The sequence below is a fragment of the Dysidea avara genome, chromosome 1, assembly GCF_963678975.1.
Source record: "Dysidea avara chromosome 1, odDysAvar1.4, whole genome shotgun sequence".
Taxonomy (NCBI): Eukaryota; Metazoa; Porifera; class Demospongiae; order Dictyoceratida; family Dysideidae; genus Dysidea; species Dysidea avara.
In genome coordinates this window covers 60,781,653-60,807,020 of record NC_089272.1, presented here as the reverse complement: position 1 = coordinate 60,807,020, position 25,368 = coordinate 60,781,653, and the positions used below count along the sequence as shown (strand labels likewise).

General features: G+C 37.1%; 1 protein-coding gene across 1 annotated transcript in view; it reads right to left on the bottom strand.

Annotated features, from left to right (window-relative positions):
* LOC136239377 (vam6/Vps39-like protein) overlaps nt 1-24,873 on the bottom strand; it is a 36,365-nt gene extending 11,492 nt beyond the window's left edge. The window contains exons 1-16 of the mRNA XM_066030116.1: nt 24,711-24,873; nt 24,145-24,222; nt 15,071-15,175; nt 12,651-12,850; nt 12,455-12,547; nt 12,096-12,203; nt 11,815-11,887; nt 11,378-11,414; nt 9,928-10,014; nt 7,336-7,450; nt 7,111-7,231; nt 5,158-5,306; nt 4,320-4,356; nt 928-980; nt 719-860; nt 232-321 (exon numbers count right to left, since the gene is read on the bottom strand). Coding sequence (XP_065886188.1) covers nt 232-321; nt 719-860; nt 928-980; nt 4,320-4,356; nt 5,158-5,306; nt 7,111-7,231; nt 7,336-7,450; nt 9,928-10,014; nt 11,378-11,414; nt 11,815-11,887; nt 12,096-12,203; nt 12,455-12,547; nt 12,651-12,850; nt 15,071-15,175; nt 24,145-24,222; nt 24,711-24,783 — 1,561 coding nt within the window. The 5' untranslated portion in view covers nt 24,784-24,873. The remainder of the gene's footprint in view (nt 1-231; nt 322-718; nt 861-927; nt 981-4,319; nt 4,357-5,157; nt 5,307-7,110; nt 7,232-7,335; nt 7,451-9,927; nt 10,015-11,377; nt 11,415-11,814; nt 11,888-12,095; nt 12,204-12,454; nt 12,548-12,650; nt 12,851-15,070; nt 15,176-24,144; nt 24,223-24,710) is intronic.
* Between the last annotated feature and the right edge of the window lie 495 nt (nt 24,874-25,368).

Genomic DNA, 25,368 nt, shown 5'->3' with positions numbered 1-25,368 from the left:
CCTTAAGTATGTAATTAATAGCAATACATAATATAATAAAAATGTGAGGTACTGAGGCCAAAAGTGACAAAGACAGGAATGAGAAACAATTAATAATCAAATTGCATGGCCTAAAGTTCACTTTGCATATGAACACAATGCAACACCACAGGGCACATGCAGCAATAATGCACACAGCAATACACACAATGAGATACCACATGTAAACATTGCACAGCACATAATACCTACCTAATTCTTGCAAGTACTTGATAATGTGTTTGGTGCCTGCTGAAGGACTGTACATGTCTTGACTTAAATAATCTAACAGCAACTTGAGAGCTACAAAATTATGCAAGTAAATCCACTTTTTGTATAAATATTGCCATTTCTATGGTATGTACATAGACACACTTAATATATGGAACACAAGTGTCACCAGAAAGCATGGATGCATGCACATGTTACACACACACACACACACACACACACACACACACACACACACACACACACACACACACACACACACACACACACACACACACACACACACACACACACACACACACACGTTACACACACACACACACACGTTACATACGCACACACGTTACACACGCACACTCACGTTACACACGTTACACACACACACACACACACACACGCACACACACACACACACACACACACGTTACACACACGCACACACACACGCCCACATGGCCCATACACACACCTTTATCATGATGTCCCTTCACATTGTACAACTCCACTAATTCAATATATCTCTTGTGTGTGATTAAGACACATTCACTCTCTGCTAAGTGCACTACTTTGCCACGTAATCGTATGAAAGAACTGATAAGTGGAGAACTAATCTGTTAGTGGAGAAGATTTACCATTTATTACTCATACAGCTGGCAACAGTCACACACTGGTACTCACTCTGACATAACATTTCAGAAGTGTGATATCGATCAATTGTGCTCTGATATCCTCTAACAAAATATCATTCTTCATATAAACACAGCGTGAATACACACATACACAGGGATAAGTGGACAGGTTAAGAAATAAGTTGCAGAGTGTATGCTATAATGTGTATAGCAATAATATCATTTGAAGGGGATGAAGAAAAGGTTAAGATTGCAACTCTGTAGCTCATATTGTGTACAGTAATATTAAGCATTTATTACAACAAACAGTGGTAAAAATATGACTGTTATATTAGAGTGATTGACTGCGCCATTATAGCATCTATCTGCTGCCTTCTATGTACCTCCTACCCCTGTTGCATGTGTATGTACGTACACATGTACATGAAATAGCTCAAACCAGGGGCAGTGAAGCAGGTCAAAGAGTGGAGGGGACAACAAGATAACCTTCTATTAGTGGCTGACTGATCTATTAAAATATCTCAATCTTTCTTACAAGCATTTTGCAATGAAAAGAGGTGGCTGCAAGCACCTTCAGAGGACCAGTGAGCACTTGTCTCAATGTTGTGTTGCATATGTAGTTTGTGGGAAACAGGGAGTCTGCAGCCCATAAATCACTTTACTTTGATATGTGTCATGAACTTTGATAAGAGTCGAATAGGGATTAAACAAATTTAAACATTCAAATCAATAAATTCCTTTAGTGCAAGCATAAAAAGGAGGCACACAATTTGACAGACAGGAAATCTACATATGTACAGTACATACTGCATAAAGATTATTCCAGACATATTCCAGTATAGATTGGCTAAAGGGTTCTGGACCTTGTCCTGTGGTCTGGTATTAGCTTAAGCTTTCATACATACTGTACTTCATAGCCTCACTAGTTGCCAAGCACTTTAGCACAAGGCAAGTAATCTTGCAGTTTTGTGTTATTTATTTACTTACTTATATATTTACTTACTTGCAGTCTTCAATGGAAGTAGATGATGTAAGGTGTTGTGCAAGAAGTGCTAGTGTATTGTAATCCAATGTGTGATGGTCTTTGGAGCCATGAATACTGTGTCTGAATAACTCAGACCACCATGGAGAGTAGCCCTACTAGGCAGTGGTATTTTAGGACTAAACCTCAAACAAACTTGTGAGCTTACCTGTGCATGTCATGTTTTCCAGTGTTACCTTCGACTTGTGGGATGCATGAAACTTTCATTGTAATACGTAGTTTAAAGCACCTATTTTCTGCTGTACTTGACTAGAATTAGGTGTACATACATTATGTTGTGACACTTTTGGCACTTCCTCCATCCATTACCATGGTGCACGGGTCAAGTTATCTGATCAGGCAATGTATATAATTGTGATAACTGTAGTGAAGCATCTGAGTAGTACAGTGTAAACATTGCATGTCATTGTTTTACATTGGATGCACATGTAATACAGCTGTAGCTAAGTTGTCTGAAGATGTGTTTTTTTGCAAAACTGACATGTACAGTAGGGTCATAATTAAATACTCACTGGTTCTGTGCAAGCTGTGATGAGTTGGTTATAGCAAGTCCATCGGTAGTTTGGTAAATGAGGTCATTGAATCTGTTCGTATGCTAAAACTAGGGGGTCTGAGAATGCCACCAGCACAATTTTTGAAACTATACGTATGTATACACTTAAAAAGTTGAATTTGGTGACATAACAGTCACATAAATAACACAAAACTATACCTTGGTCTTTCTACTAAAAATAATTTTGGGCTTTTTAAATTGTGGACTTCTTAAAATGAAGTTGTGGACCTTTTTCAAGAGGGTGGTTCCCCTGGCCTACGGGCCTGCACTGTCAATTCACGTTTAGAAACAAGTACATGCAATCCATTCTATTTTCAAAAAAGGTCCATGCATATATTTATCATTAAGTGCAATAGTACTTAATAAGTAGGGATTGGTAAGAAATCATATGGCTTTATAAATTTTCACACTTAAAAAACAGCCTTGCAATAAGTTTAACCCAAAAAAACCACCTAGAATGCAATAGTACTGCTGTAATGATGCTGTACCATGGTTAAACGAAGCGACAAGTTGAATGTTTCTATGTACAGTGAGTTTTAAAAGTTTTGTCTGCCTGACTGCCTGCTGTAAGACTCAGTTCACGGGCTTCCCTAAAGAGCGGTAGAGCAGTGCAGCACCACTGTACTGCACTCAAAATTCTTCTGATGTGGTAAAAGGAATGTACATAATTAACAAATTGACTTTGATGTTGAACAACAAGTCGACAGTTTTACCACTCTACTTTGTTTTACTGGGGAAAGCTCTGCAGCTGTGCTAGGTGTACGGCTCCAGAAATTTCAGACAGCCAAGGTAATGACGGCAGATTCATGAATCTGTTGTTCCGATTACATTCTGTTTACTGCATTATGCTGTTTGCTTATTCACTTCTTTGTTCGTCTCGAAGGATAATTAGTGAGCGCCACAACCCAAACACATGATTGTATGTGTGCGTAAGACGAGGGTGAACGGGTTTAGTAGCCAAAGAGTTGTCTCTAGCATTTATTAACACTGGGTAGTCATTTTATAGTCTTACCATGCCAGTTTAGCTTCTTTTGCGAGGTAGCTAGCTAATAATGCCTTGGAAGGGCACCGGATCTAACTCGGGATCCAGACTTCCAAAAGCAAGGGTTCCACTCTTAATGGTGGACTCTCCAGCGATGTTTACTGTTGAATCATCAACATTTAGGCCATTAGAAATGCAGCTGAAGCCTTCAATTTAATAGTTGCTGTAATAGTTTTAAAAGACAAAATGATAATTATTTTTAGAGGCACCTATTAGTACAGAAGTAAAAGATAGCTGCTTCAAGTAATATTTATACTATGTGGAAAACAAAGAGTATAATATAGCTAGCTAGCTAGACACAAAACGTAAACAAACTAGCTATTAAAAAATTAAAAATTTAAAAGGAAGTAGAGATTGGTATAATATACATGCTACAAAAAGTAAGGAAACAAGCTCAAAATTGATACAGCTGAAATGAGAAACGATCCATGCAATAAACAGTAAGGATACACCTGCTAAAATGAGACACACTTTAATGCCTACTTTTGGCTAGCATCTTAAAATGAGACCATCACATTAGCCAAAAGTAGGCATTAAAATGTGTCTCATTTTAGTAAGTAGTAATCTAATCTTGTATTCTTACTGTTTATTGCATGGATCATTTCTCATTTCAGCTGTATCATTTTTGAGCTTGTTTCCTTACTTTTTGTAGCATGTATATATAATCAATCCCTACTTCCTTTTAAAGATTTAATTTTTTAAATAGCTAGTAATATATGCGAGGCATACCATGCACAAATAAGACCTTTTTCTTATTAGAGCTACGTATACACTGTCACCATAGCTAAAATATACAATTCTTACCAGATGAAATAGAATGTTCATCTTTGGACAATCTAAGCTATAACAATGAGTCATACATATCATGTGCTACATGCATACAAACACACAATAAGACATAAATTGTTTGTAGAATATAGTACAATTTTTGATGTGGGTAAAGCTTCTTTGTATCATGCCTAGAAGTTGATGACTATTTAAACTCGTATACAGCACCTATTTTGACAGAACTACTAAATATACTGTATTTATTTATAGTTATATACAGCATCTCAACAAATCATCATATTTGAATAGTGGTCACACCATGTCCTTATATGCAATGGCACTATTGCTGCTCTTGAATACCACAACTACAGTGCATAGTGTTGTTCTAGGGAGCTAGCTACTTGTTTTATGGTAGGAAGGAGAAGTAAACATTATTAACAATGCTAACCATTGCAACTTACTGAATACGTTTCATCTGCTCTCACACTTTACTGTACATCACAGTGAAATATTTTAGAGTTGCTAAAATGTGGAATTTTTATCATGTTTTCGATGAAATGTTTCAGTTGTTGACTTAATAGTACACTGTATGTCACTTTCAGTGTAAGAGACTCCTAAAAAGAGTAAGTATATAGTTTCTTATAACAATAATCTTTATTTGATATGTACACTATACTGAATTTACACTGTGCTATAGAGCTATAGCATTGGCCTTGAACACCGTATCAATTATTAAGACTAGGCTAATAGCTAGCATAGTTGCAGTGTTTAACCAAGTAAAGGTGTCACGGACCTCTGTATTGAACCCACATTAGCCAAATTAACATGTTGACTTTTCAATTAGTACATTACAACAAACAACACTGCATATCACCTGATTGAGGTAATCAATGAGACACTTTGTAGCTCTAATTAATGCCTCCCCTTCCAGTAGTGGAGGTTCTCTTAGGTATAGACCACTCAGCAAACTGTCAAATTCACTGGGAATCAGGTCCTTGTAGAGACCAATCACTTCCACTGGATCTGTGCAATATACGTACATAACAACAAAATTTTTGCGTGTGGTAGTTCAACACACACTACACTACATACACACATAAGGTTGAAGGGTTGGAAGATATTTAGGTACTACTTAGTTACTAAAGGTAATTTTCAGATACCAAAGTTTTCATGTACTGTAGTTACTTTTGGAGGCTTAGTGGTAGCCATGCAGTACACAAAGCCAAGCCTCATGCAGACACTTTTACACTGCAGACAAGCATAGACCTATATGTTATGATTACTATATAGTTTGGGATAATTACAACCTTATTTTGTAAACAGCTGTCATTTTATTTGAAGATAAATGAGAACTAAAGCAAAAGAAGACATGACTGTACCCAACCAATACTAGCTGTCTAGGTACAAAGCTAATATGAAGCTGGTTTCTATAGTCAGTTTGCATTCACCTGAGCCCTTGTTTCTTGTTAATAATTCATGTTACATTGGCCAGCTGCTCAAACATTCAGTAGCGCTGTGAAGCCCTTTAAACACCAAAACTGTTTATCAAAAAGCACTCAAGAACAAGTAAGTTTAAAATATTCCATACATTTAGTATGGATGATTCAGGCACGCATACATGTTTACAACATGAAAACATGCTTGTTCTAGCACAAAACCATTGGTTTGATACTACTATATTTGGCAGGGGCTCAGGTGAATGCATACTGACTATAGCCATATTTTAGGCAGAAAATACAAACATTTGTGATTCCTAGTATTTACATATTGTAGTACTACTACTGAACCATATATAGTACAGTTGTAGGGTTCCCCTAAAAGTGACTCATGCCACTAAAAAAGCCACATCTAAAAACCATACATACATGGCAAAAATCACCTTATCTTACTCTGTTCAGCATTAATTACAGCAAGGAAACACAAGTATCCGGATATTGAATTTTTAAAAAAAATTGCCATAACTCAAATTTTCGTCTGCCAGCCTGCCAAGCCTGACCACAGTTGCAAGGCCAATTGAAGTAGCGCTGACACAGCCACCATTTTATATCACAACAAACGCATGGGTGGTATGTGCCTTTTGTAGTTTCGACAAATGTCTGCCTTCTGCACTTTGCCATTCCTTTTATCTTTAATGAAATAGTTGCTTTTTTCTTTATACTAGGAAACCATACGTACCAAGGCATTAATTTTTTGTATTGCCACTTTTCTTGAAGGAGTGTATTTATATGCCACAAAACTATTTGAGGTGCTTAACAGACTGTAGTATTGAGTAGCAGCTAAGCTACACTTTTAAAACAATTGCTACACTCCATTAAATGATCAGAATGTGCCATGACAACGATCTAGATCCAAAGGAAAAAACAAGGCATTGTGCCACACCCTCTAGCTTGATCTACTGTGTAGCTAAGTGGAGACATTAAGATACTTTAATACAGCAGTCACAGCCACAAGTTATGCTCTAACAAAGAAGTTAACAAACTAGAGTAGGGTTCCAGTAATAAAAAGTAGTGAAACAAGAGATGATGGTAGCTATGAGGGAAAATCCTTAGCTACTTAGTATTGTAGCAACATGGGAAAATCCCTATAGCTACTTGGCATTGTAGTAATGTGGAAAATCCCTACTTTGGCATTATTCCTACAATGCCAAGTAGGGATTTTTCCACACATTGCTATAATACCAGGAATTTTCCCTCATAGCTACGTACCATCATCTCTTGCTCACTACTTTCTATTGCTGGAACCCTACTTCATTTTTAAATTAATAATTTTTGTTACACTAGTTATCAATTTTCACTTACGGTACGTAATTATGATATACCAAGCCCACCTGCATCAATCTCAGTATAGATTTGTACTGACTTCTCAAAGTTATGTTGGGTAAACAAGTTAAAGGCATACAATCGTTGAATTTCCTTCATCTTGTGCTTGTTGTTCTCAGGACTCAGTTCCTATAGCGAAATTATGGAGTTCATAAATAATGAAAAGGGAAAACATCTACACACATACTGAAATACAACCTACAATACAAACAGCAGTTCACAACACCACTTACACAAGTTTGCAAGGCGAGCTCATAGTGGCCTTGTTGTATTAAGTGTGGTACTTGTATATCATATGTGACAGGAGTGAGCTTGAACACATTGTGATTGTTAGCCACAAATATGTGCCTGCAGCAAACAGATTTCGTATACAGTTATTTCAGCACATAATCCAGACTACGCAAATGTCACCATTTTGGTGCTGCATATGTAAGCATGGCAATAGCAGTGATGTTACATATTGTGTTGTTGTTGGCTGCTAAAAACTGATCAGATCACATGTTATTTTGCAGGATTACCACTGTGATTAGGCAGTAGCCACAGACATGAACAGGAGTTAATTCTCCTTACAGAGAAGAGCTGGTTATCTTGCGAAAATCTTAGTAGCCTGGGGAATTATGGGATTGCTGATTGAAAGACATTGTGTTTCAGGTAGATCAATAGATTTACATGATTGTACAAGTCCTGACTAATGCATAACCGTGGTCATTTAAAGCTGAAACACAAACAGGCTTGTTTAGAAGGTACAAAAGAGTACAAAGAAGAGTTAACAAAAGCTTGTCAAAAGCATGTAATTAAGTGAAGAACAAAAGCTGGTTCACAAGCTTTACAAAACAATTCATTGAAGTTAAGGAACTGTTACATAGCAGAATTTGTTATACCCCTGTCAATTTTCGTAGACAAAACTATTAGAAGTAGTAGTAGATGCTTGTAGGACTTTCCAGAATGTCTCCAAATTTCTAATTATGGCAGTTTTGTGTACATCATCAATACTATACCGCATAAAGATGTTATGCTAAAATCAACAAGTACTGTACCTTTGAAAATAAAATTTAGATAATGACCAAAAAGTTTGCTTTACACTCGGCTACCAAATTTAAATTGCTGGAGCAATATACACCTGAATAATCATGTTATGAACTCTTTGCTAATTGATGGATGTTGTAGACTCCTTATTCCAACAGTATACATACACAGTACTAAAAGCTGAGACTGAACAATCCAATCAAGCATTTAGCATTCCATGTCACTGTACCTACAGTACATATCACAGTGCTGAGGATATTGTCCAAGTGGCTTAAGATAAATGGAGGTTGTAATTTGGCTGAAACGTGACAGGTTGAAAAACATGGAATTTGTACTCTTTTGTGTCCCATTTCTCTTTGCTGACAGCTCAAGGTGTCAATTCATGGTAGACATGGTGGCTTTATTATACAAGGAATTGTCTGCATTTTTGTAGTGACTGGATTGACTGTAGAGGTGCTTCTCATAGTGTAGTTCATTTGTAACTCTGTAATAGGCTGAACATAGCTGAAAACAAATCATAATGGCCAATTAATTTTCCGTAATTAGTTAATTGGGTCTCACCAAAACAATAAGTCTTCTTTGTGTCCGATTTATCTTTGCTGACAGCACAAGGTGTCGATTCACAATAGTGCCACATGATGGCTTCTGTATATTTGTAATGAGTTGTCAAAGTTTTCTTCCATTGTGACTGGATTGATTGCAGAGGTCTTCATTGTGAGTTTTAATTATTAAAACATTCACATAATTTGTAATTTCTCATGTAAACTGCGTCACGTGCTGAAACACTGAATATACATGTGCATATTATGTACAGATCTACAAAACCCCAATCTTTTTCGAAATCTTTATTATTGAATATTTATAATCTCTGGTGAAGTTTCAGGCTCATAAGCCAATATCATTTGGAGTTACAGCAGTACAACGTAGCAGCAACAGAAAGATCAGTTTGTACAGGGAAAATACATCACAGGAACTTACAAAAAATGCTTGTAAACTAGGGGTGAAACGAATATTAAATTTTAGGTATTCAAATATTCTTCAAGTTAATGAACGAATAAACGAATTATTCTTTAAGAATTTTCTGTATAATTAGGTGCTTGAAAGGGACAAAATCACTTTGATTACTACTAAAACTTTAAATGTTAAAAAAGAAAAGTCCTTTACATGTATTATTAAGATGAAAAATTATATTTTAAAATGACAGTTTTCAGTTGTCAAAATGTTTTCAAGGTTAAATGTGTACATTATCCGATTAACGAATATTTAACGAATAACAAATATTTCTTACGAATATTTCTTAACAAACGAATAATGAATATTCGTACTATTCGTTTCAGCCTTATTGTAAACACAATGTACTGTTGTGTTCGCCTTAAATAGGAGAATTCATTGCAGCTTTCCTTGTATCACCTTTCTTCATTACATAAAGAGACAAAATCACTGGTTGCTTACAATCACTTCGACATGACATAAACAAAAAGCCTACAACACACATATCTGTTGGTCTACTGTAACAAAACAAATTCCTTTCGAGTAGGCGAATAAGGTGATATCGATGTTTTCACTATTAGACCCTTTCTTCACAAAAAAGTGCTTAAAAAATTGCAGATTTATTTGAAAGCATTTTACCTATTGCAATCAATGGTTTACACTGTAAATTTAGGCTTGCATCATTATACTAGCAGGTTTTTGCAGATCAGATCACAAATTTATAAGCACCAATTATATGGTACTGTGTGCAAAATGTCATTTATCTACATCGTACCCATAGTAACACTAAGTGTACATATGTGACATACTTCCCAATGGCATGGTACTTGGTCCCTTTCACATCTGGTATAGACTGGAGTAGCAGCTGGCGGTCTAATGCCCGAACCTCCACACATCTAATGATGTATATGGATGAGAAAATTAAACATGGACACTTTGGAAAAGTAAATCAACAAATAGGCAGATTTTTTTTTTTGAAATACAAATAGTAAACATACAGCATTTCAAATATAGGTGGAAATCATTATAATGTTATCAGGGGAGAATCCAGGGTTGCACAGGGAGCAAGTGTACCCCCTTCCTTCCTTAGAGTACCCATTAGAGCCATTTGCAATATACAACATAGTTTAGTGATATCAGTACTCAGCCAAAGCAACTCAGTGGTGGTGGACTCAAAGATGAGGGGAGGGCACAAGGGAAATATGCACATCTACATCCTCAAACCAAACACCAAATACTGAACAGAAACAAAACAGTCAAGAACAGTCAAATACTTTAATAGAACAGTCATCCCTTGTAATTATGAAGAATCCTCCAAGAAGTGTTTCCCATTAGGAAAAATTATAACTAGAAGGCTAAACGTATCCATGGCATGGTGCTGAAAATGCTACTTTTATACCAAGCATTGGCTGTCCTTAGGATACCATGACTGTACAACACAAATAATTTAGGGTCATATTGTATACTACTCATGTAAATCACTATTGCTACCTACCCCCACACTTGACTGACTCAGGAAGCTAGATATTTTTACACAAAAGCTATTCTGTACAAAATTTATACAATGCCTTTAGCTTCTGGGGTTTTGCCCCTTAGACGCCTTGGTGCACCCTCTCTTTCTAAACCCCCTGTATGCAGTGAAACTACACTTAGCAGCCACCTTGAGACCACCTCATTACAGTGACCATGTCAAGTAAGTCCCAAACACAACTCAGGTGCATTCATCTCATTAATAAGGCTACTTCATTATTAAGGCCATATTTTTGGAACCATGACTGAGAGCTCTTATATACTATGAATTGTAGTAAACCATTCCATAAAAAAGTATTAATTAAGAAAAGCAATACTCAAACGTGACCCACTGAGTGAAAACCGGCCATTTCACAAATTCCTCGAATTCCATTTTTAAATTATTGCTTCTCTGTTATATATAGCAACAAAGGAGTGGATAGCCAAAGGCTCAGCCTTTTGTGATGAACAGTCTTGGAATTATAATGATAGACAGTTGGAATAGGATAACTGATGCCCTGTACACTATATGAATGATTTTCTTACTTCTAATGAACAGGGAAATCTAGTGGCATATAGGTTTTATTGATTTGAACTTTGTTTCAGTACATAATGAAACGATTGAAGCACATGCATTTTTACCTCAATACATTTCTATGGCAAAATAGAATTTTTGCGAAAACAGCTGGTTTTTGCTTAGCGGGTCACAAATGTACCCACACACCCATGTATACAACAGAACACACTTACTTTGGTAGTAATGCTATCAGAAATGGATGAATTAAGACTAGAAAAACAAAAAATTAATTATTTCATTCAACAAACGTGTACTCATAGTATCAATATCTGATAGTATCAATATCTGATAGAAAAGCATGCAAGTGATTACAGCTCTTTGTACACAGCAGGAGCAGTAGATATTCAATGGTTTTTAACAAATAAGATTTTCAACTAGTAAGATTTGTTCACACAATTAACCTGTCTAAGAAGTTTCGGCTTGTTTTCAAGGTTGAGTTCTTCCACAATATGTGCCACCATTTTGAATGTACTTAATACACATTTGTATGTGATGTCACAATATCGTGACTGTTTACAATACACATCGACATCACGATGGTCAGAAACAATCATCCAGAATCGATATAATCTCCTAGCCGAACATATAGTAGATGAACATGGCCACTCACTAATTCCATTGGGTGGTTTACTCCAATTTGTAACATGTGACTGGCTTGGTCGAAGGTTCTCATCAAGTATTATCTAAGTAGTTAAGAATGAAAGTATACAGCATGATGAAGTACTCACAAAGTTACACACTCTTAGTTATGTACATTAAGTTACAGAGTAGGACCTCTCTGTAGCAGAAATGTATGGAGCTGAGCCAAAATATACTGTCTTGTTTCTTCTAACAGTATGCTAAAATAAGTACTTAAAATTCTCTACCTGCTTATAACATTGAGTGACCAACCTGCACTGCATCTTTGAGAAGCAGGATCTTATTCTCCATCAATGGCAACATCTCAGGCTCTTTCCGGTTCTGACCAATGGGAAACAATTTCTTAACTGGCCCATGAAGCTGTGATGTAAATGATATCAAACTATCACTCAACACTCGAGTCAACAGTCATCTTATACATTATTTGTATATAGCATATGATATGCATGTATTTACAGTATGTGACCTTGCTTTATTTTGTCTACCTCTATACTTGTGACTTAAAGGGTGACACATGTACGTATGTGTGTACAAGAACATACATACAAACAATATACACCACAGTCCTGTCAAATATGTAGCTGCTAAAAGCAGTGTTGGTAGCTACTCACCGACACATGATAGTACTCCTTCTTCATACAGGCTATCAGTCCATTTGCATTCCATGAAATGCTTACTGGAGTCTGGGGAAGACTAAGCTCTTGCTGTGTGGAAGTACAGAGACAACAAATTTAAACAACACTTACTTTAAAAACCATTGCAGAGTGAAATGTACACTTAAAATGAAAATATACAAACTACACATACCTGGAGAGTAACAAAAGATTTATCTTGTAGATAGAGAAAGAGCAGCTTCCGTTTGGCAGCCACACAAATACGCAAATAGGCTTCTTGTCCTCCACTGCGCAGTATCTGCCAGTCGACAGCAAAACAGACAACGCCTTTAGTTTTAGGAATACGCTCTGTCACTTGGAAGTCTTCCAAATTCACAATTAAAATTTCTCCATCTGTGTACAAGGACAGACATAATGAAGATAATTAGTATATCTACGGTACACACACACACACACACACACACACACACACACACACACACACACACACACACACACACACACACACACACACTTCATGTTAAGGAAAGATTTTCATGGTTTCTTTTTGTGTCCTTGATAGATTATTCTATCAAGTGATGATGAAAAATATACAGAGAAGATACAATATCATACAGAACAACAGTACTGTATATTAGCTTAATTAATAATATGGAGAGGAGAGTATCTAAGGTGTATAGTCCTGTAATAGATGAAGTAACACAGCTTCGTTTCCATAATAATGTATAGATTTCTAGTATTTGCTTGCTTTCTTACTGCAGCTGCACGGTGAAGAATGTTTAAGAATATTATTGTACTGAATCAGCAAATCATTGAAGACTAAGGATATACATACAATGGTCAGTGCTCCTTCAATTACAAAATGGTTCACTTGTTAACATATGACGATGGCCAGGATGAAGTTGAAAATTCCTAGCGGTATTCCTTTGTCTGTTATTAGTTTTTCAGATGTGTTCACAGAGTTATCCTGTTATAAGCCATGCTCTACAATACAACAGTGTTGCTCTTGCTGGCTAAGTTCAATGCACGCCATCATATCAAGAACGATCTTTTTGGTAAAATACAAAAATATACTACCCAGTCTACACTACACAGTAAAAAAGCCATTTAATTTATGTGCAATCATCTATGACAGGACTATACAGCATTACATATTATTACTCTTGATATTGGAGATAATGAAGGTTTTGGCTTTCTCACAAAATAAATATTGACCAGAAACCAGCCTCACAATACCATAAACTAAGCCCAAAAGTGTGACCTGAAAAGCTTTCATTACGTAGGTAGTATGAAATGTTTTATTCAGTATATTTTCCTACTAACTGACTAACTATACGATGTTTTTTCAGGGCAAGCATAACTTGAACTTGATTTTTCACTGTTAGATGTCACTTAAAAGCCTGACAGGTACCTTTTGGCATACTGCAGCATATACAATGCACGCATCATGGGCTTACTTTTGTCTTCCTTTGTGTCCTATTTCTTTTCACTGACAGCGGTAAGGTGGGCATTTTCAGAAGCGTGTAATTGCTACCCTGCGAAGACTATCACATTTATAACAGGAGTCTTTAGAAAACTGGAGAGGCGCTTCTTGTAATGTTCTTAATTTGTAATACTGCAGCTGTATAACAAGCTGAACATAGCTAAAACAAAGTATACTGGCCATTTCACTCTCAGTAATTGATAGGGTTAGGGTAATGTAAAAGTAAACGTCTGGTGCCATTCTTTCTTTTGGTGCGGTATGTGCAGGTTAGGCATGCGTCTATTATGCCGGCATAATTTCGGGAATAATAGGAACAGAAAGGCATTGGGGAATATTCCGGAATACTCGGATGAATTCTAAGAATAATTGGTACAAAATTATAAGTTTTTGTCGTGGCGTAGTGTAAAAATCTTTTAGATTTACTACCAAAACAGTGTAAGCTTAAAAACGGTGAAAACGATCGAGATACTCTAATAGAGCAGTCACTTACTCTAATAGAGCAGTCAACTTCAAGTCCTTAATTCTAATAGAGCAGTCACTTGTTTAAAAACCCTAACAAAAATACTAATTTGGCACACATGTTTGGGAATAATTTGAGAATAATAGGTAGACTCAGGAATAAATTTGAGCATAATAGGTGAATAAAAAAAGAAGCGCCAGAAAGAATAATAGGAAGATTTTGGAGCATAATAGACTTAAGCCTAGTGCAGGTTCATGTTACAAGAAAGTAAACAAGCAAGTACAAGGAATTTTAAGTTCAAGGGAGGTGACTACATTTATAGGTATAATTAATTCCTAGTGCAGTCTATCATTCCTTTTTAGTTCTACAATCAAACTTATACAATTGAATTTAATTCCTTGTTATTCTTGAACTTATATGGTAGAGAATCAGTAATAAACCTACAACAACTCCCCTCAAAAATGAAAGCATGTGTTAACATGGTCTCCCATTACTCCCGTAAAACATGTGAGCATATACGTACATTGTGTGTAGTGTGTGTGTGCGTAGTGCGTGTGTGTAGTGTTATTTGCATGTGTGTGTGTGTGTGTGTGTGTGTGTGTGTGTGTGTGTGTGTGTGTGTGTGTCTGTTTGTTTATACATGTGCGTACTGCATACACTATTCACATACCAGCTAACATTAACAGCAGATTGTGCTCTGTAACAAGGGCAACCTGTGTGACTGGTTTAGTGGTGAATTTCTTGAAAGTTTGTTCCAATTCATATTCACATTGTTCTTGAGATAAAAAATAACACATACGTACATCATATTTGCATATACAGTTCACACACACATGCACACACATACCACATGCACAACACTACACAACTACAGACTACACACATGCGCATGACACGCACACACTACAAATACACACTACACACACACACACACACACACACACACACACACACACACACACACACGCACACACACACACACACACACACACACACACACACACACACACTACACACACACACACACTACACACACACACACACACACACACACACACACACACACACACACACACACGCACACACACACACACACACACACATACGGCACAATACACATAATACAAACAAACACACAATAAAATTAATGTAAGAAAGACATACACTTTCACAACACATGTACAAATTCTGAATAATTGGTACAAAGCAATATCTTGAGTTAAGGAGATATATGCACTGCCCTCAACAAGATATGTACCACTCTGCGTGGGCAGTTCAAAGGCACCGCCAGTGCCATAATTTGTATATTGCACTGCTGCAGACCGCAGCGAGTGCATTATAACTTATAACGCACTGGTTGCGGTTTTGTAGACCACAACGAGTGCATTATACATTATAATGCACCGACCGCAGTGCAATATACAGATATTGCACTGGCTGCGGTTTTATGCAGCATAGCACAAGTGCCGGTGGTGAAGACCACTACGACACCTCACCTAATAGGTGGAAGGATACTTCACAGATCACTCGAATTCTTTTATAGCCTGACATGTAAAGGTCGATTGTGGGCCATAATGTCACCAATACGTACGTATAATGTTTACAAGCAGCCAATGGCGATCGAAAAAGCCAACACGGGTGGCCACAACTCTAGTCTACATATATATAAACGTACTTATACACCTTACTACTCTGGTGCCATCTTAGCCCAGGTTAAACTGTAATCCACTTCGACAATGACTCAATAAAACAAATATATTCTAAATAATACTAACCTTTACGTTCGATTGTGGTAACCAGTTTTGTCATGCCACCAGATTCGAGTTTAGCCAGTGTGAATAGTAAGAATTAGACTACGTAGTATCGTTTAGTAGTTGGGTTTTGTTTACTTAAACCGTCTATTTAGCTGCTTTTTTTCGCTCGAGGGAATCACTATGGCGATTAGTCTGGCGCTTAGTCTATATGGCGATTGAGTGATCACGCTGGCATGTTGAGCACTACATAATGAGAGTCGAACAGCGAATGCAGGTTAGTGATATAACCCATAGCGTACTAGCTTTCAATATCTCAGGTGGCTGCAGTACTGCAGGGGGAACATCATCGCAACGTCCGGCTTGGTTACCCACAATCGATGTCAGAAACCTGGCCTTTATAAGTGTTACAGCTGTCTTGTGAGACTCTCCCCACCTATTACGTGAGTGGTACATAACAGTTATACAATGTGCACTCGTGCTCTGCCTGTATAAACGCACGAGCCTGAGGGCCGTTAGGCCCGAAGGCTCATGCGTTTATATCAGGCAGAGCACTCGCGGCCGTTGTATAACTATATAATATACACCATTTACAGTGTGTATGCCTTGTTAACATTCCTGAGCCAGTGCAATATGTGGTATATATGCAATAGGTTTCCTTTGATCTGAGGTGTAAAAATGGTACATTTATAAATGTAACACTTTCACACCTCAGATCAAAGGAGCTGATCTGAGGTGTAAAAGTGGTACATTATATAGCTATACAACGGCCACGAGTGCTCTGCCTGATATAAACGCACGAGCCTGAGGGCCGTCAGGCCCGAAGGCAAGTGCGTTTATACAGGCAGAGCACAAGTGCACGTTGTATAACTGTTATGTACCACTCACCTAATAGGTGGGGAGAGTCTCACAAGACAGCTGTAACACTTATAAAGGCCAGGTTTCTAACATCGATTGTGGGTAACCAAGCCGGACGTTGCGATAACGTTCCCCCTGCAATACTGCAGCCACCTGAGATATTGAAAGCTAGTACGCTATGGGTTATATCACTAACCTGCATTCGCTGTTCGACTCTCATCATGTAGTGCTCAGCATGCCAGCGTGATCACTCAATCGCCATATAGACTAAGCACCAGACTAATCGCCATAGTGATTCTCTCGAGCGAAAAAAAGCAGCTAAATAGACGGTTTAAGTAAACAAAACTTAACTACTAAATGATACTAGTCTAATTCTTACTATTCACACTGGCTAAACTTGAATCTGGTGGCATGACAAAACTGGTTACCACAATCGAACGTAAAGGTTAGTATTATTTAGAATATATTAGTTTTATTGAGTCATGAACTACAGTTTAATCTGGTAACAGACTAGTAAGGTGTATAAGTACGTTTATATATATATATATATATAGACTAGAGTTGTGGCCACCCGTGTTGGCTTTTTCGATCGCCATTGGCTGCTTGTAAACATTATACGTATTGGTGACGTTATGGCCCACAATCGACCTCTACATGTCAGACTACAAAAGAATTCGAGTGATCTGTGAAGTGTCTTTCCACCTATTAGGTGAGGTGTCGTGGTGGTCTTGGCCACCGGCACTTGTGCTATGCTGCACAAAACCGCAGCCAGTTCAATATCTGTATATTGCACTGCGGTCGGTGCATTATAACTTATAATGCACTCGTTGTGGTCTACAAAACCGCAACCATTGCGTTATAAGTTATAATGCACTCGCTGCGGTCTGCAGCAGTGCAATATACAAATTATGGCACTGGCGGTTCCTTTGAACTTCCCACGCAGAGTGGTACATTTATAAATGTAACACTTTCACACCTCAGATCAAAGGAGCCGCCGGGGATACATTTTGTATGTAGCCCAGCTAGTTGGGCTACATACGAAATGTAGACTGGGCTACAACTGGGCAGTGATTATATAGACATTGACGCTGAAAGCGATTGTGGGGATCGATTAATACTCACGTGATTAAGATGCACGACTTGGATTTTGCCATGAAAACCACTCAGACAGAGAGCGTTTCATTATCCTTGCCATCCTACGAGTTGAAAAACGTTGGTGTAAGGTGAGAACTAGCACTATAGCCTATTCGTTCGATCGTTTCTGCACGTTGTCGAATATGGACACACACCCATCACAAAGCTACCACTCTGCATGGAGTAATCACTCTACAAGCAAGCTTACCTGTCTAGGCCTTTAGTGAACTGCGTAGTTTTCCCATAAACAGTTCAATAGCACTGATTAAAACATTAAACTCGTGTAACGGAAATTCTCCATGATATCTCTAGGATACGTCCGTTTATCATAACTGAACGTACTAGCTGCTAACCCATAATCAAAAATTTTAGGTATGCATATATAATACATCCAGTGGCTGCACTTGTATTGGCTTGGGTGATTGATCAGGCTATCAGCCTAATAAGTGTTACATATTAGCTGTGACATGGGCATTCAGGCTTTGCCTGATATGTATGCCCTCTGCCCTCGGGCATACATATCAGGCAAAGCTCCCATGCCCGTGTTACAACTATTACTGGTCTGCCTGATATCTCTACCCAGCAAGGGCCGCAGGCCTGAGGAGGGTAGACACCATGAGTGTACATGTTACAACTATTAATTATAAGGGCACAATGTGGAGTCTATGAAATTTATAAACCCGAAAGCCTGAATCTGTAGCGCACAAGTGAAGCGATAGTGCTACTAAGCCTGGGGGTTTATAAATTTCAAAGACTCCACATTGTGCCTGTATAACTTAAACTCTATTTTATATTACACTCAAATTACTTACCTCGTCCATGGCTGTTTCTGCTGTAGACTCAACAAAAGCAACTGTTTTCTTGTAATAATACTAGCACCATGACAACTATACATGCTCAAATGACAAAATAAGTGCGCTCATTACATCGCTGCATGTTAATAATGCGTATTCATCGGATAAGCCTAGATTGTGAATTGTGCCTGAAGGCGTGGAGCATATCAGAAAACAAGGTGGAGTAAATGAGACTTATTACCCACCCAAAACAGCCTAAATAGCTAGAGTCTAAATAATGATATCAAAGTTTCAGATCAATTCCAATTATAACACTAGTTCTAAGTAATGTTTTCAATCTGTATAAATAACCTATATCACCAACAGACAACTTTGATTGTGGGAGTCAATTGAGAGCCACAGGAATCTCAATTGTAAGCCACAAGAGATCATTGAAACCCACAATGTAAAATGCATTTCGCTCATATAGGTTATATAATATAATATACTTTTTGCTCCTGTATTCAATGGTAAGAAAGTGTCAAACAGTACATGATAGTACTGTTTAAGTAGGGATCTACCTGAAATGACAAGCACCACCAAAAAACCCGCCTTTAGAAATCATCCTAGAAACCTCTTACATGATTAAAATCACCTTCACAGAAAAATATTAGTCCATCTAACATCAAATACAGCATTAAAAACAAGAAATACTCTTAGGCAGCCGGATATAGAATTTTTTAAAAATTGTTAAAGCTCAAATTTCCGCCTCACAGCCTGCCAGCCCCACTAACCACAGTTGCAAGGCTTGAGGCCAAACAAAGCAGTGCACAGTCACCATTTTTTTTGCCACAATAACAAACTCACCAGTGGGATGTGCCTTTTGGGGTTCTGACAAGTGTGAGCCCTCTGCACCTTGTCTTTCCTTTTATCTTCAATCAAGCTGCTGTTCATCTTCTTCATGCAACGAAACTATATCGAGGAATCAATTTAAGTATCAACACTTTCCTTGAGTGGCATAGTATAGATGGGGAGCTGTATTTCATGGAATAAGGAATAGCAGAACAACAGAATAGCAGGACAAGTGAAAATTACATTTTAAACAGTTTACTATTGTTTATAGCCTCAATAGCATTTTATTGTACATTTTTCACCTCGTAGCTACTCTGGTGGGAGCATAATCACAATGGAATGTACAATGGGCAATGATCCTCAGGGAAGTCTTTAAATAGGATGTCCACAAGCAAAACTACTTACTCTAGAACAATCTAACTAAGCTAAACTACAATCAAGTACACTTCACTACACAATTGCTACAAAACTAGAAGTTCTTTCTGCTATACCAGCTGTTTACACATGAGTAACTGCCAAATTTAGTGACTAAACACTCTGCCCCTTAGCTAGCTATTAATCTACTGTAGCTAACCTTTCTTATAATTCTGTTACCATATCCAACATGTTTAAATAAAATTAATAGAAAGTTTAAAAACTTTTTATCTTTCATCGCTTTGTACAGTATGACTCTAATTAATTCGGGCAATTACTCGTGTGTGGGTTTGTTGTACTGTACAAAGTGATGGGAGCTAAAAGAAACATTTAACCTTCACTTCATTCAATTTAAACACGTTTGGTGATGGTAACAGAGTTATAAGAAAGGTCAGCTATAGTAGGGTTACAGTAGCTAGCTAGGGAGTAGCATTTTGTCTAAGGGGTTTTGTCACTAATAAATTCGGCAGTTACTTGTGTGTGAACAGCAGAAAAAACTTAGCAATTGTGTAGTGAAGTGTATTTGATTATAGTTTAACTTAGTTAGATTGTTCTAGAGTAAATAGTTTTGCTTGTGCGCATCCTGTTTAAAGATTATCCCGAGGATCATTGCCGATTGCGCATTCCATTGTGATTATGTTCTTGCCAGAGTAGCTACAAGGTGAGAAGTGCATATTAAAATGTTGTTGAGGCTATAAACAATAGTAAAATGTTTAAATGTAATTTTCACTTATTCCGCTATTCCGTTGTTCTGCTATTCCGTATTCCATTTCCCATGCCACAAAAATTATTTAAGCATTTACACTACTGTATTGGCACTGGACACCCTGTAATTTTAATCTAGGTAGATTCGCTCAGTAATCACAGAGACCACATCTCTCTTAATAATCTATTTACTTGAACACATTGACCGTGCTCATCCCGTATTGGCTGACTTGAGATACTCAAATAAAGCAGTCACCCTAATACAGCAGTCATGTATGATGTGTTTAGCTGTAGCTATGTTTTATCTGAAAAAAAACAAAAAACTATTATATTAAAAACTTTTAAAAACCTAGAAATATATGTTAATGTTTAAAAAAATATATATATTATAGTTATAACTAGAGGACATTATACAGATAATACCCTCACCAAAGGGTAATATCAGATATGTATAGCAAAAATTTCCTTTGATCTGCTGTTGCATATAAATATATTTACGTATGAAGAGTATCCAATGCTCTCTGTATATTTCCCCTTTAAAACACACTATGTTACAAATATCATACCATACAACAGGTAATTTTGACAAAAGAAAAGGGTGACAAATCAGTTAATTTTCAATTTGTCGATGTCTATAAGTGCCCCTAAAAGTACGTGTTCAGATCTTGACTTTTAATTCGTCAATGTTGATGAAGTTTGGATCTGTCAACTTTTCTTTTGTCAAAATTTCCTGCCAAATATTTATATAGGCTTTGCCATGAGATAGACATTGACAGCGTTGGGGGTAACGCGTTATGTAATAATTATTACTTTTGTGGTAACAAAGTAATATAACGAAATACATTGTAAAGACCAGTAATATGACTCAAGTTACTTACATTACTTACAAATGTAACGCATTACCTAAGTAATGAAATTACTATAACCAGTCTAATATTACATAATTATTATTACTACACGTAACAAAGTTACTAATCTTGTTAGTAATCTTCTGAGTAATGCCTAGCCACAACAAAGTAATGAAGCCTATCAAATGAAGCTTATTCACCAGCTTCTTACTTATAACCAAGATTTGCACATTGTCCAACAACGTAATCACGTCACATGATAAGATGGTAGTTTCACACGTGACAGCTTAAGGCTGTGGACACAAAGTAATATATATATATATATATATATATATATAATAGTTTTTCACTCGTGCGCTACTAAGGGCCTGAGGGTTTATAAATTTCATAGACTCCACATTGTGCCCGTATAACTGCTTTAGACTCTATTTCACATTACACTCAGATTACTTACCTCATCCACGGCTGTTTCTGCTGTAGGCTTGGTAAAAGCGGCTGGTTTTCTTACGATAATACTAGCGCCATGGCAACTATACGTCCTCACGTAACAAAATAATTGCGCTCGTTAAATCACTACACGTGAACAATGCATAGCGATTGGACAAACCGGATTTTGAGCATATGTTATATTGTGCGTGAAGGCGTGGAGTATATTAGAAAACAAGGTGGAGTATATGAGATTAATTACCCACCCAAAACAGCGTAAATAGAGTCTAAATATATATATATATATATATGTGACCTAATTTTAGAAAACCGTCAATATCCGCATAATTTTCAAAATGCATTTTATTGGTTCTTTGTTTTCTACAGGGACAGAGGAATGGACTAGCTAAGTTTCAGCTTCATAAGTTAAGCAGCATTGGAAATACAGCAGTAGACAGCCGGACAAGCAAATAAATTGATATGTACAGAAGCTATCGAGAAAAGAATCTACAGGCGCTTACATAAACCATCATAACTTACTGATACAACGGCATGCAGAATTGAATTTTGGCTCATTGTGTTCGCCATGCATTTGTGCATCCACCAAGGTATAGTTTTTGCCCCAGGTATGCTTCTGTATTCAAGAAGGAAGGCAAATTCACTGAAAAATGATCATCGGTAAATTCTTTCATCACCCGCACAACGTAAACAAACGTCTGTAACTTTGAAATATTTTCATGTATGGAGATAAACAAAGATTTTTGCACACACTAATGACAAAATACTCTAATAAAACAGTCACTTTTATTCAGGTGTTTGGATTGGATAAGCAAGAATCCACTGTATTATGAAAACTCTTACATTTAACAAACTGTGCCAAACCATTAAGAACAAAATGAATAACAGGAGACTAAGAACAGCTTTTTGAGGCATGTCAGAGATCCCAGGCAGCCAAAAAGATGAGCCATTCAACCACGTGTAGTGTATGAGTAGTCAAAAAATACATGAACCAGTTCAGTAAAGTCCACCTATCCCATACAGCCTAATTTTATTAAAGAACTATCACTATTAAATGAATGTCTAACTATCAAATGCACCACATAACTATGTATGGTACAACCATGCCATGCAAGGAGGCATCTCCAAACTGAATTTGGTATGCTTAACATCATTATGAGGACCCTTCTTCTTAACGTCACACTATGAAAATGTCTTAACACTGAAAGCACAAAGTATGTGTTTTTACTTCAATACATACAATGCAAGCAATATTACCTCTCAGCCACTTAACTTCCTTGCTTATTAATAAGTTACCAATTCCTGCAGCTGGTTGTTAAACACTAGCTACTTAAAATAAAATTAATAACATCATGGGCTGAACCCCCTTCCACCTTAACATCATAATGACGTTAAACATACCTTGAAGATACCCCCTAAATGCAGTGTTGGGCAAGTTACTGTGTAAAAGTAACTAGTTACATATTACACATCACTTGCAACTGAACTATTTAGTTACAGTTACATATTACTCATAAAATAAAGTAACTATAATAATATTACATAATTATTATATTACTTTGTGTCCACAGCCTTAAGCTGTCATGTGTGAAACTACCACTTTATCACGTGACATGATTGCGTTGTTGGACAATGTGCAAATCTTGGTTATAAGTAAGAAGCTGGTGAATAAGCTTCATTCAGTAGGCTTCGTTACTTCGTTGTGGTTAGGCGTTACTCAGAGGATAACTAACGAGATTAGTAACTTCGTTACTTGTAGTACGTAATGTTAGACTCGTTACAGTAACTATATTACTTAGGTAACGTGTTACATTTGTAAGTAAAGTAACTTGAGTTATATTCCCCGTTTTTATAGCGTATTTCGTTATATTACTTAGTTACCACAAAAGTAATAATATTACGTAACGCGTTACTCCCAACACTGCCTAAATGTAAACACCACAAATTATACTATGTGGAGCTCACCTGAAGAATACTTCAAATAGTAGAGTAGCAGATCATTTTCTCCTTGTGAACTTGTACCACATACCATAAGCCTCTCACCTGTACATATAGTACACAATTAAAAATGGGTTGTAATTCAACACTAAAGGTACTGAATTTATATGATGTACCATATATCCTTCCGGCATTCATTATACCATTATGTGTGTTTTAATTGATGTTTTTGTATTGTTGTGCAGTTTTGTAATTATTTGTTTGTTGTATATTTTTGTAGTTGTAGTGTTCTTTTTTGTGGCTGACACCTTGTACAGGCTTTGCCTTTTGTGTATGCCTTCCATTGTGGTAAATTTGATAATAATAATAATAATAATAATATAACCTAAAATTCAGTAATATTTCGAGGGGTAAATTTATCGAGGTTGAGCAATGTTGCTAAAAATAATTATTTCGCGGATTTGCCCAAAATATAGTCACTACATGGAGGTCCAAATATTTCAAGGATTTGATAACCCCCACTGGTGACCGCGAAATCAGCGAAAAATTTCCCCCTCGAAATATTTAGGCTATACGGTACTGTAACAACTAACCCCACGTGGCCAATTCGGTAATGGTTAACGGCAGGTTGTTCACCACAGTGGTATAATCGAACGCGCGATGCATTATCTCCCGGTACGATTACACTGTCCTGCAGTTCACTAGTAGTCTCGCACACCCTGAGTCTCGAGTGTCCTTACTCCGTGAGGGCGCTAATCATTTAGAGATTATAAGCGCCTATTTCTTTCGGAGTAGCGCTTATAAGTTTTAATCTCTAATCGATAAACGCAGTGAGGACACTAGTATGATAATATCTCGGATAATATCAGCTTTATACTACAAAAATTACACAGACAGTTACAAAACTAAGGAGGTCAGTCCAGTTTCTGCCTGAACCAACCCAACTGAGTTCGTCAAGACTGGTCGACAAAAACTTCCAGCAGAAGCCTCCAGTGCCTAACTCGAGGCCTAACTGGTAAAGTAGATAATAACAACAATAACAAGAGCGGGAGCCTCTACATCTGATGGTAGAACGTAACAGTGAAAATGACAGGCAGCAACGAAGCCACCGCATTTATACAGCGGAATATGTGTCGGACCACTTCTCACATAGCAAGGGTGCCAAGCGTTTGTAGAATGCACAAGATTCATCAGGTTGCCGTCCCTCCTGTGGCAGAAAAAACTAAGAGTATGAATGTGGCAGTTCTGTCT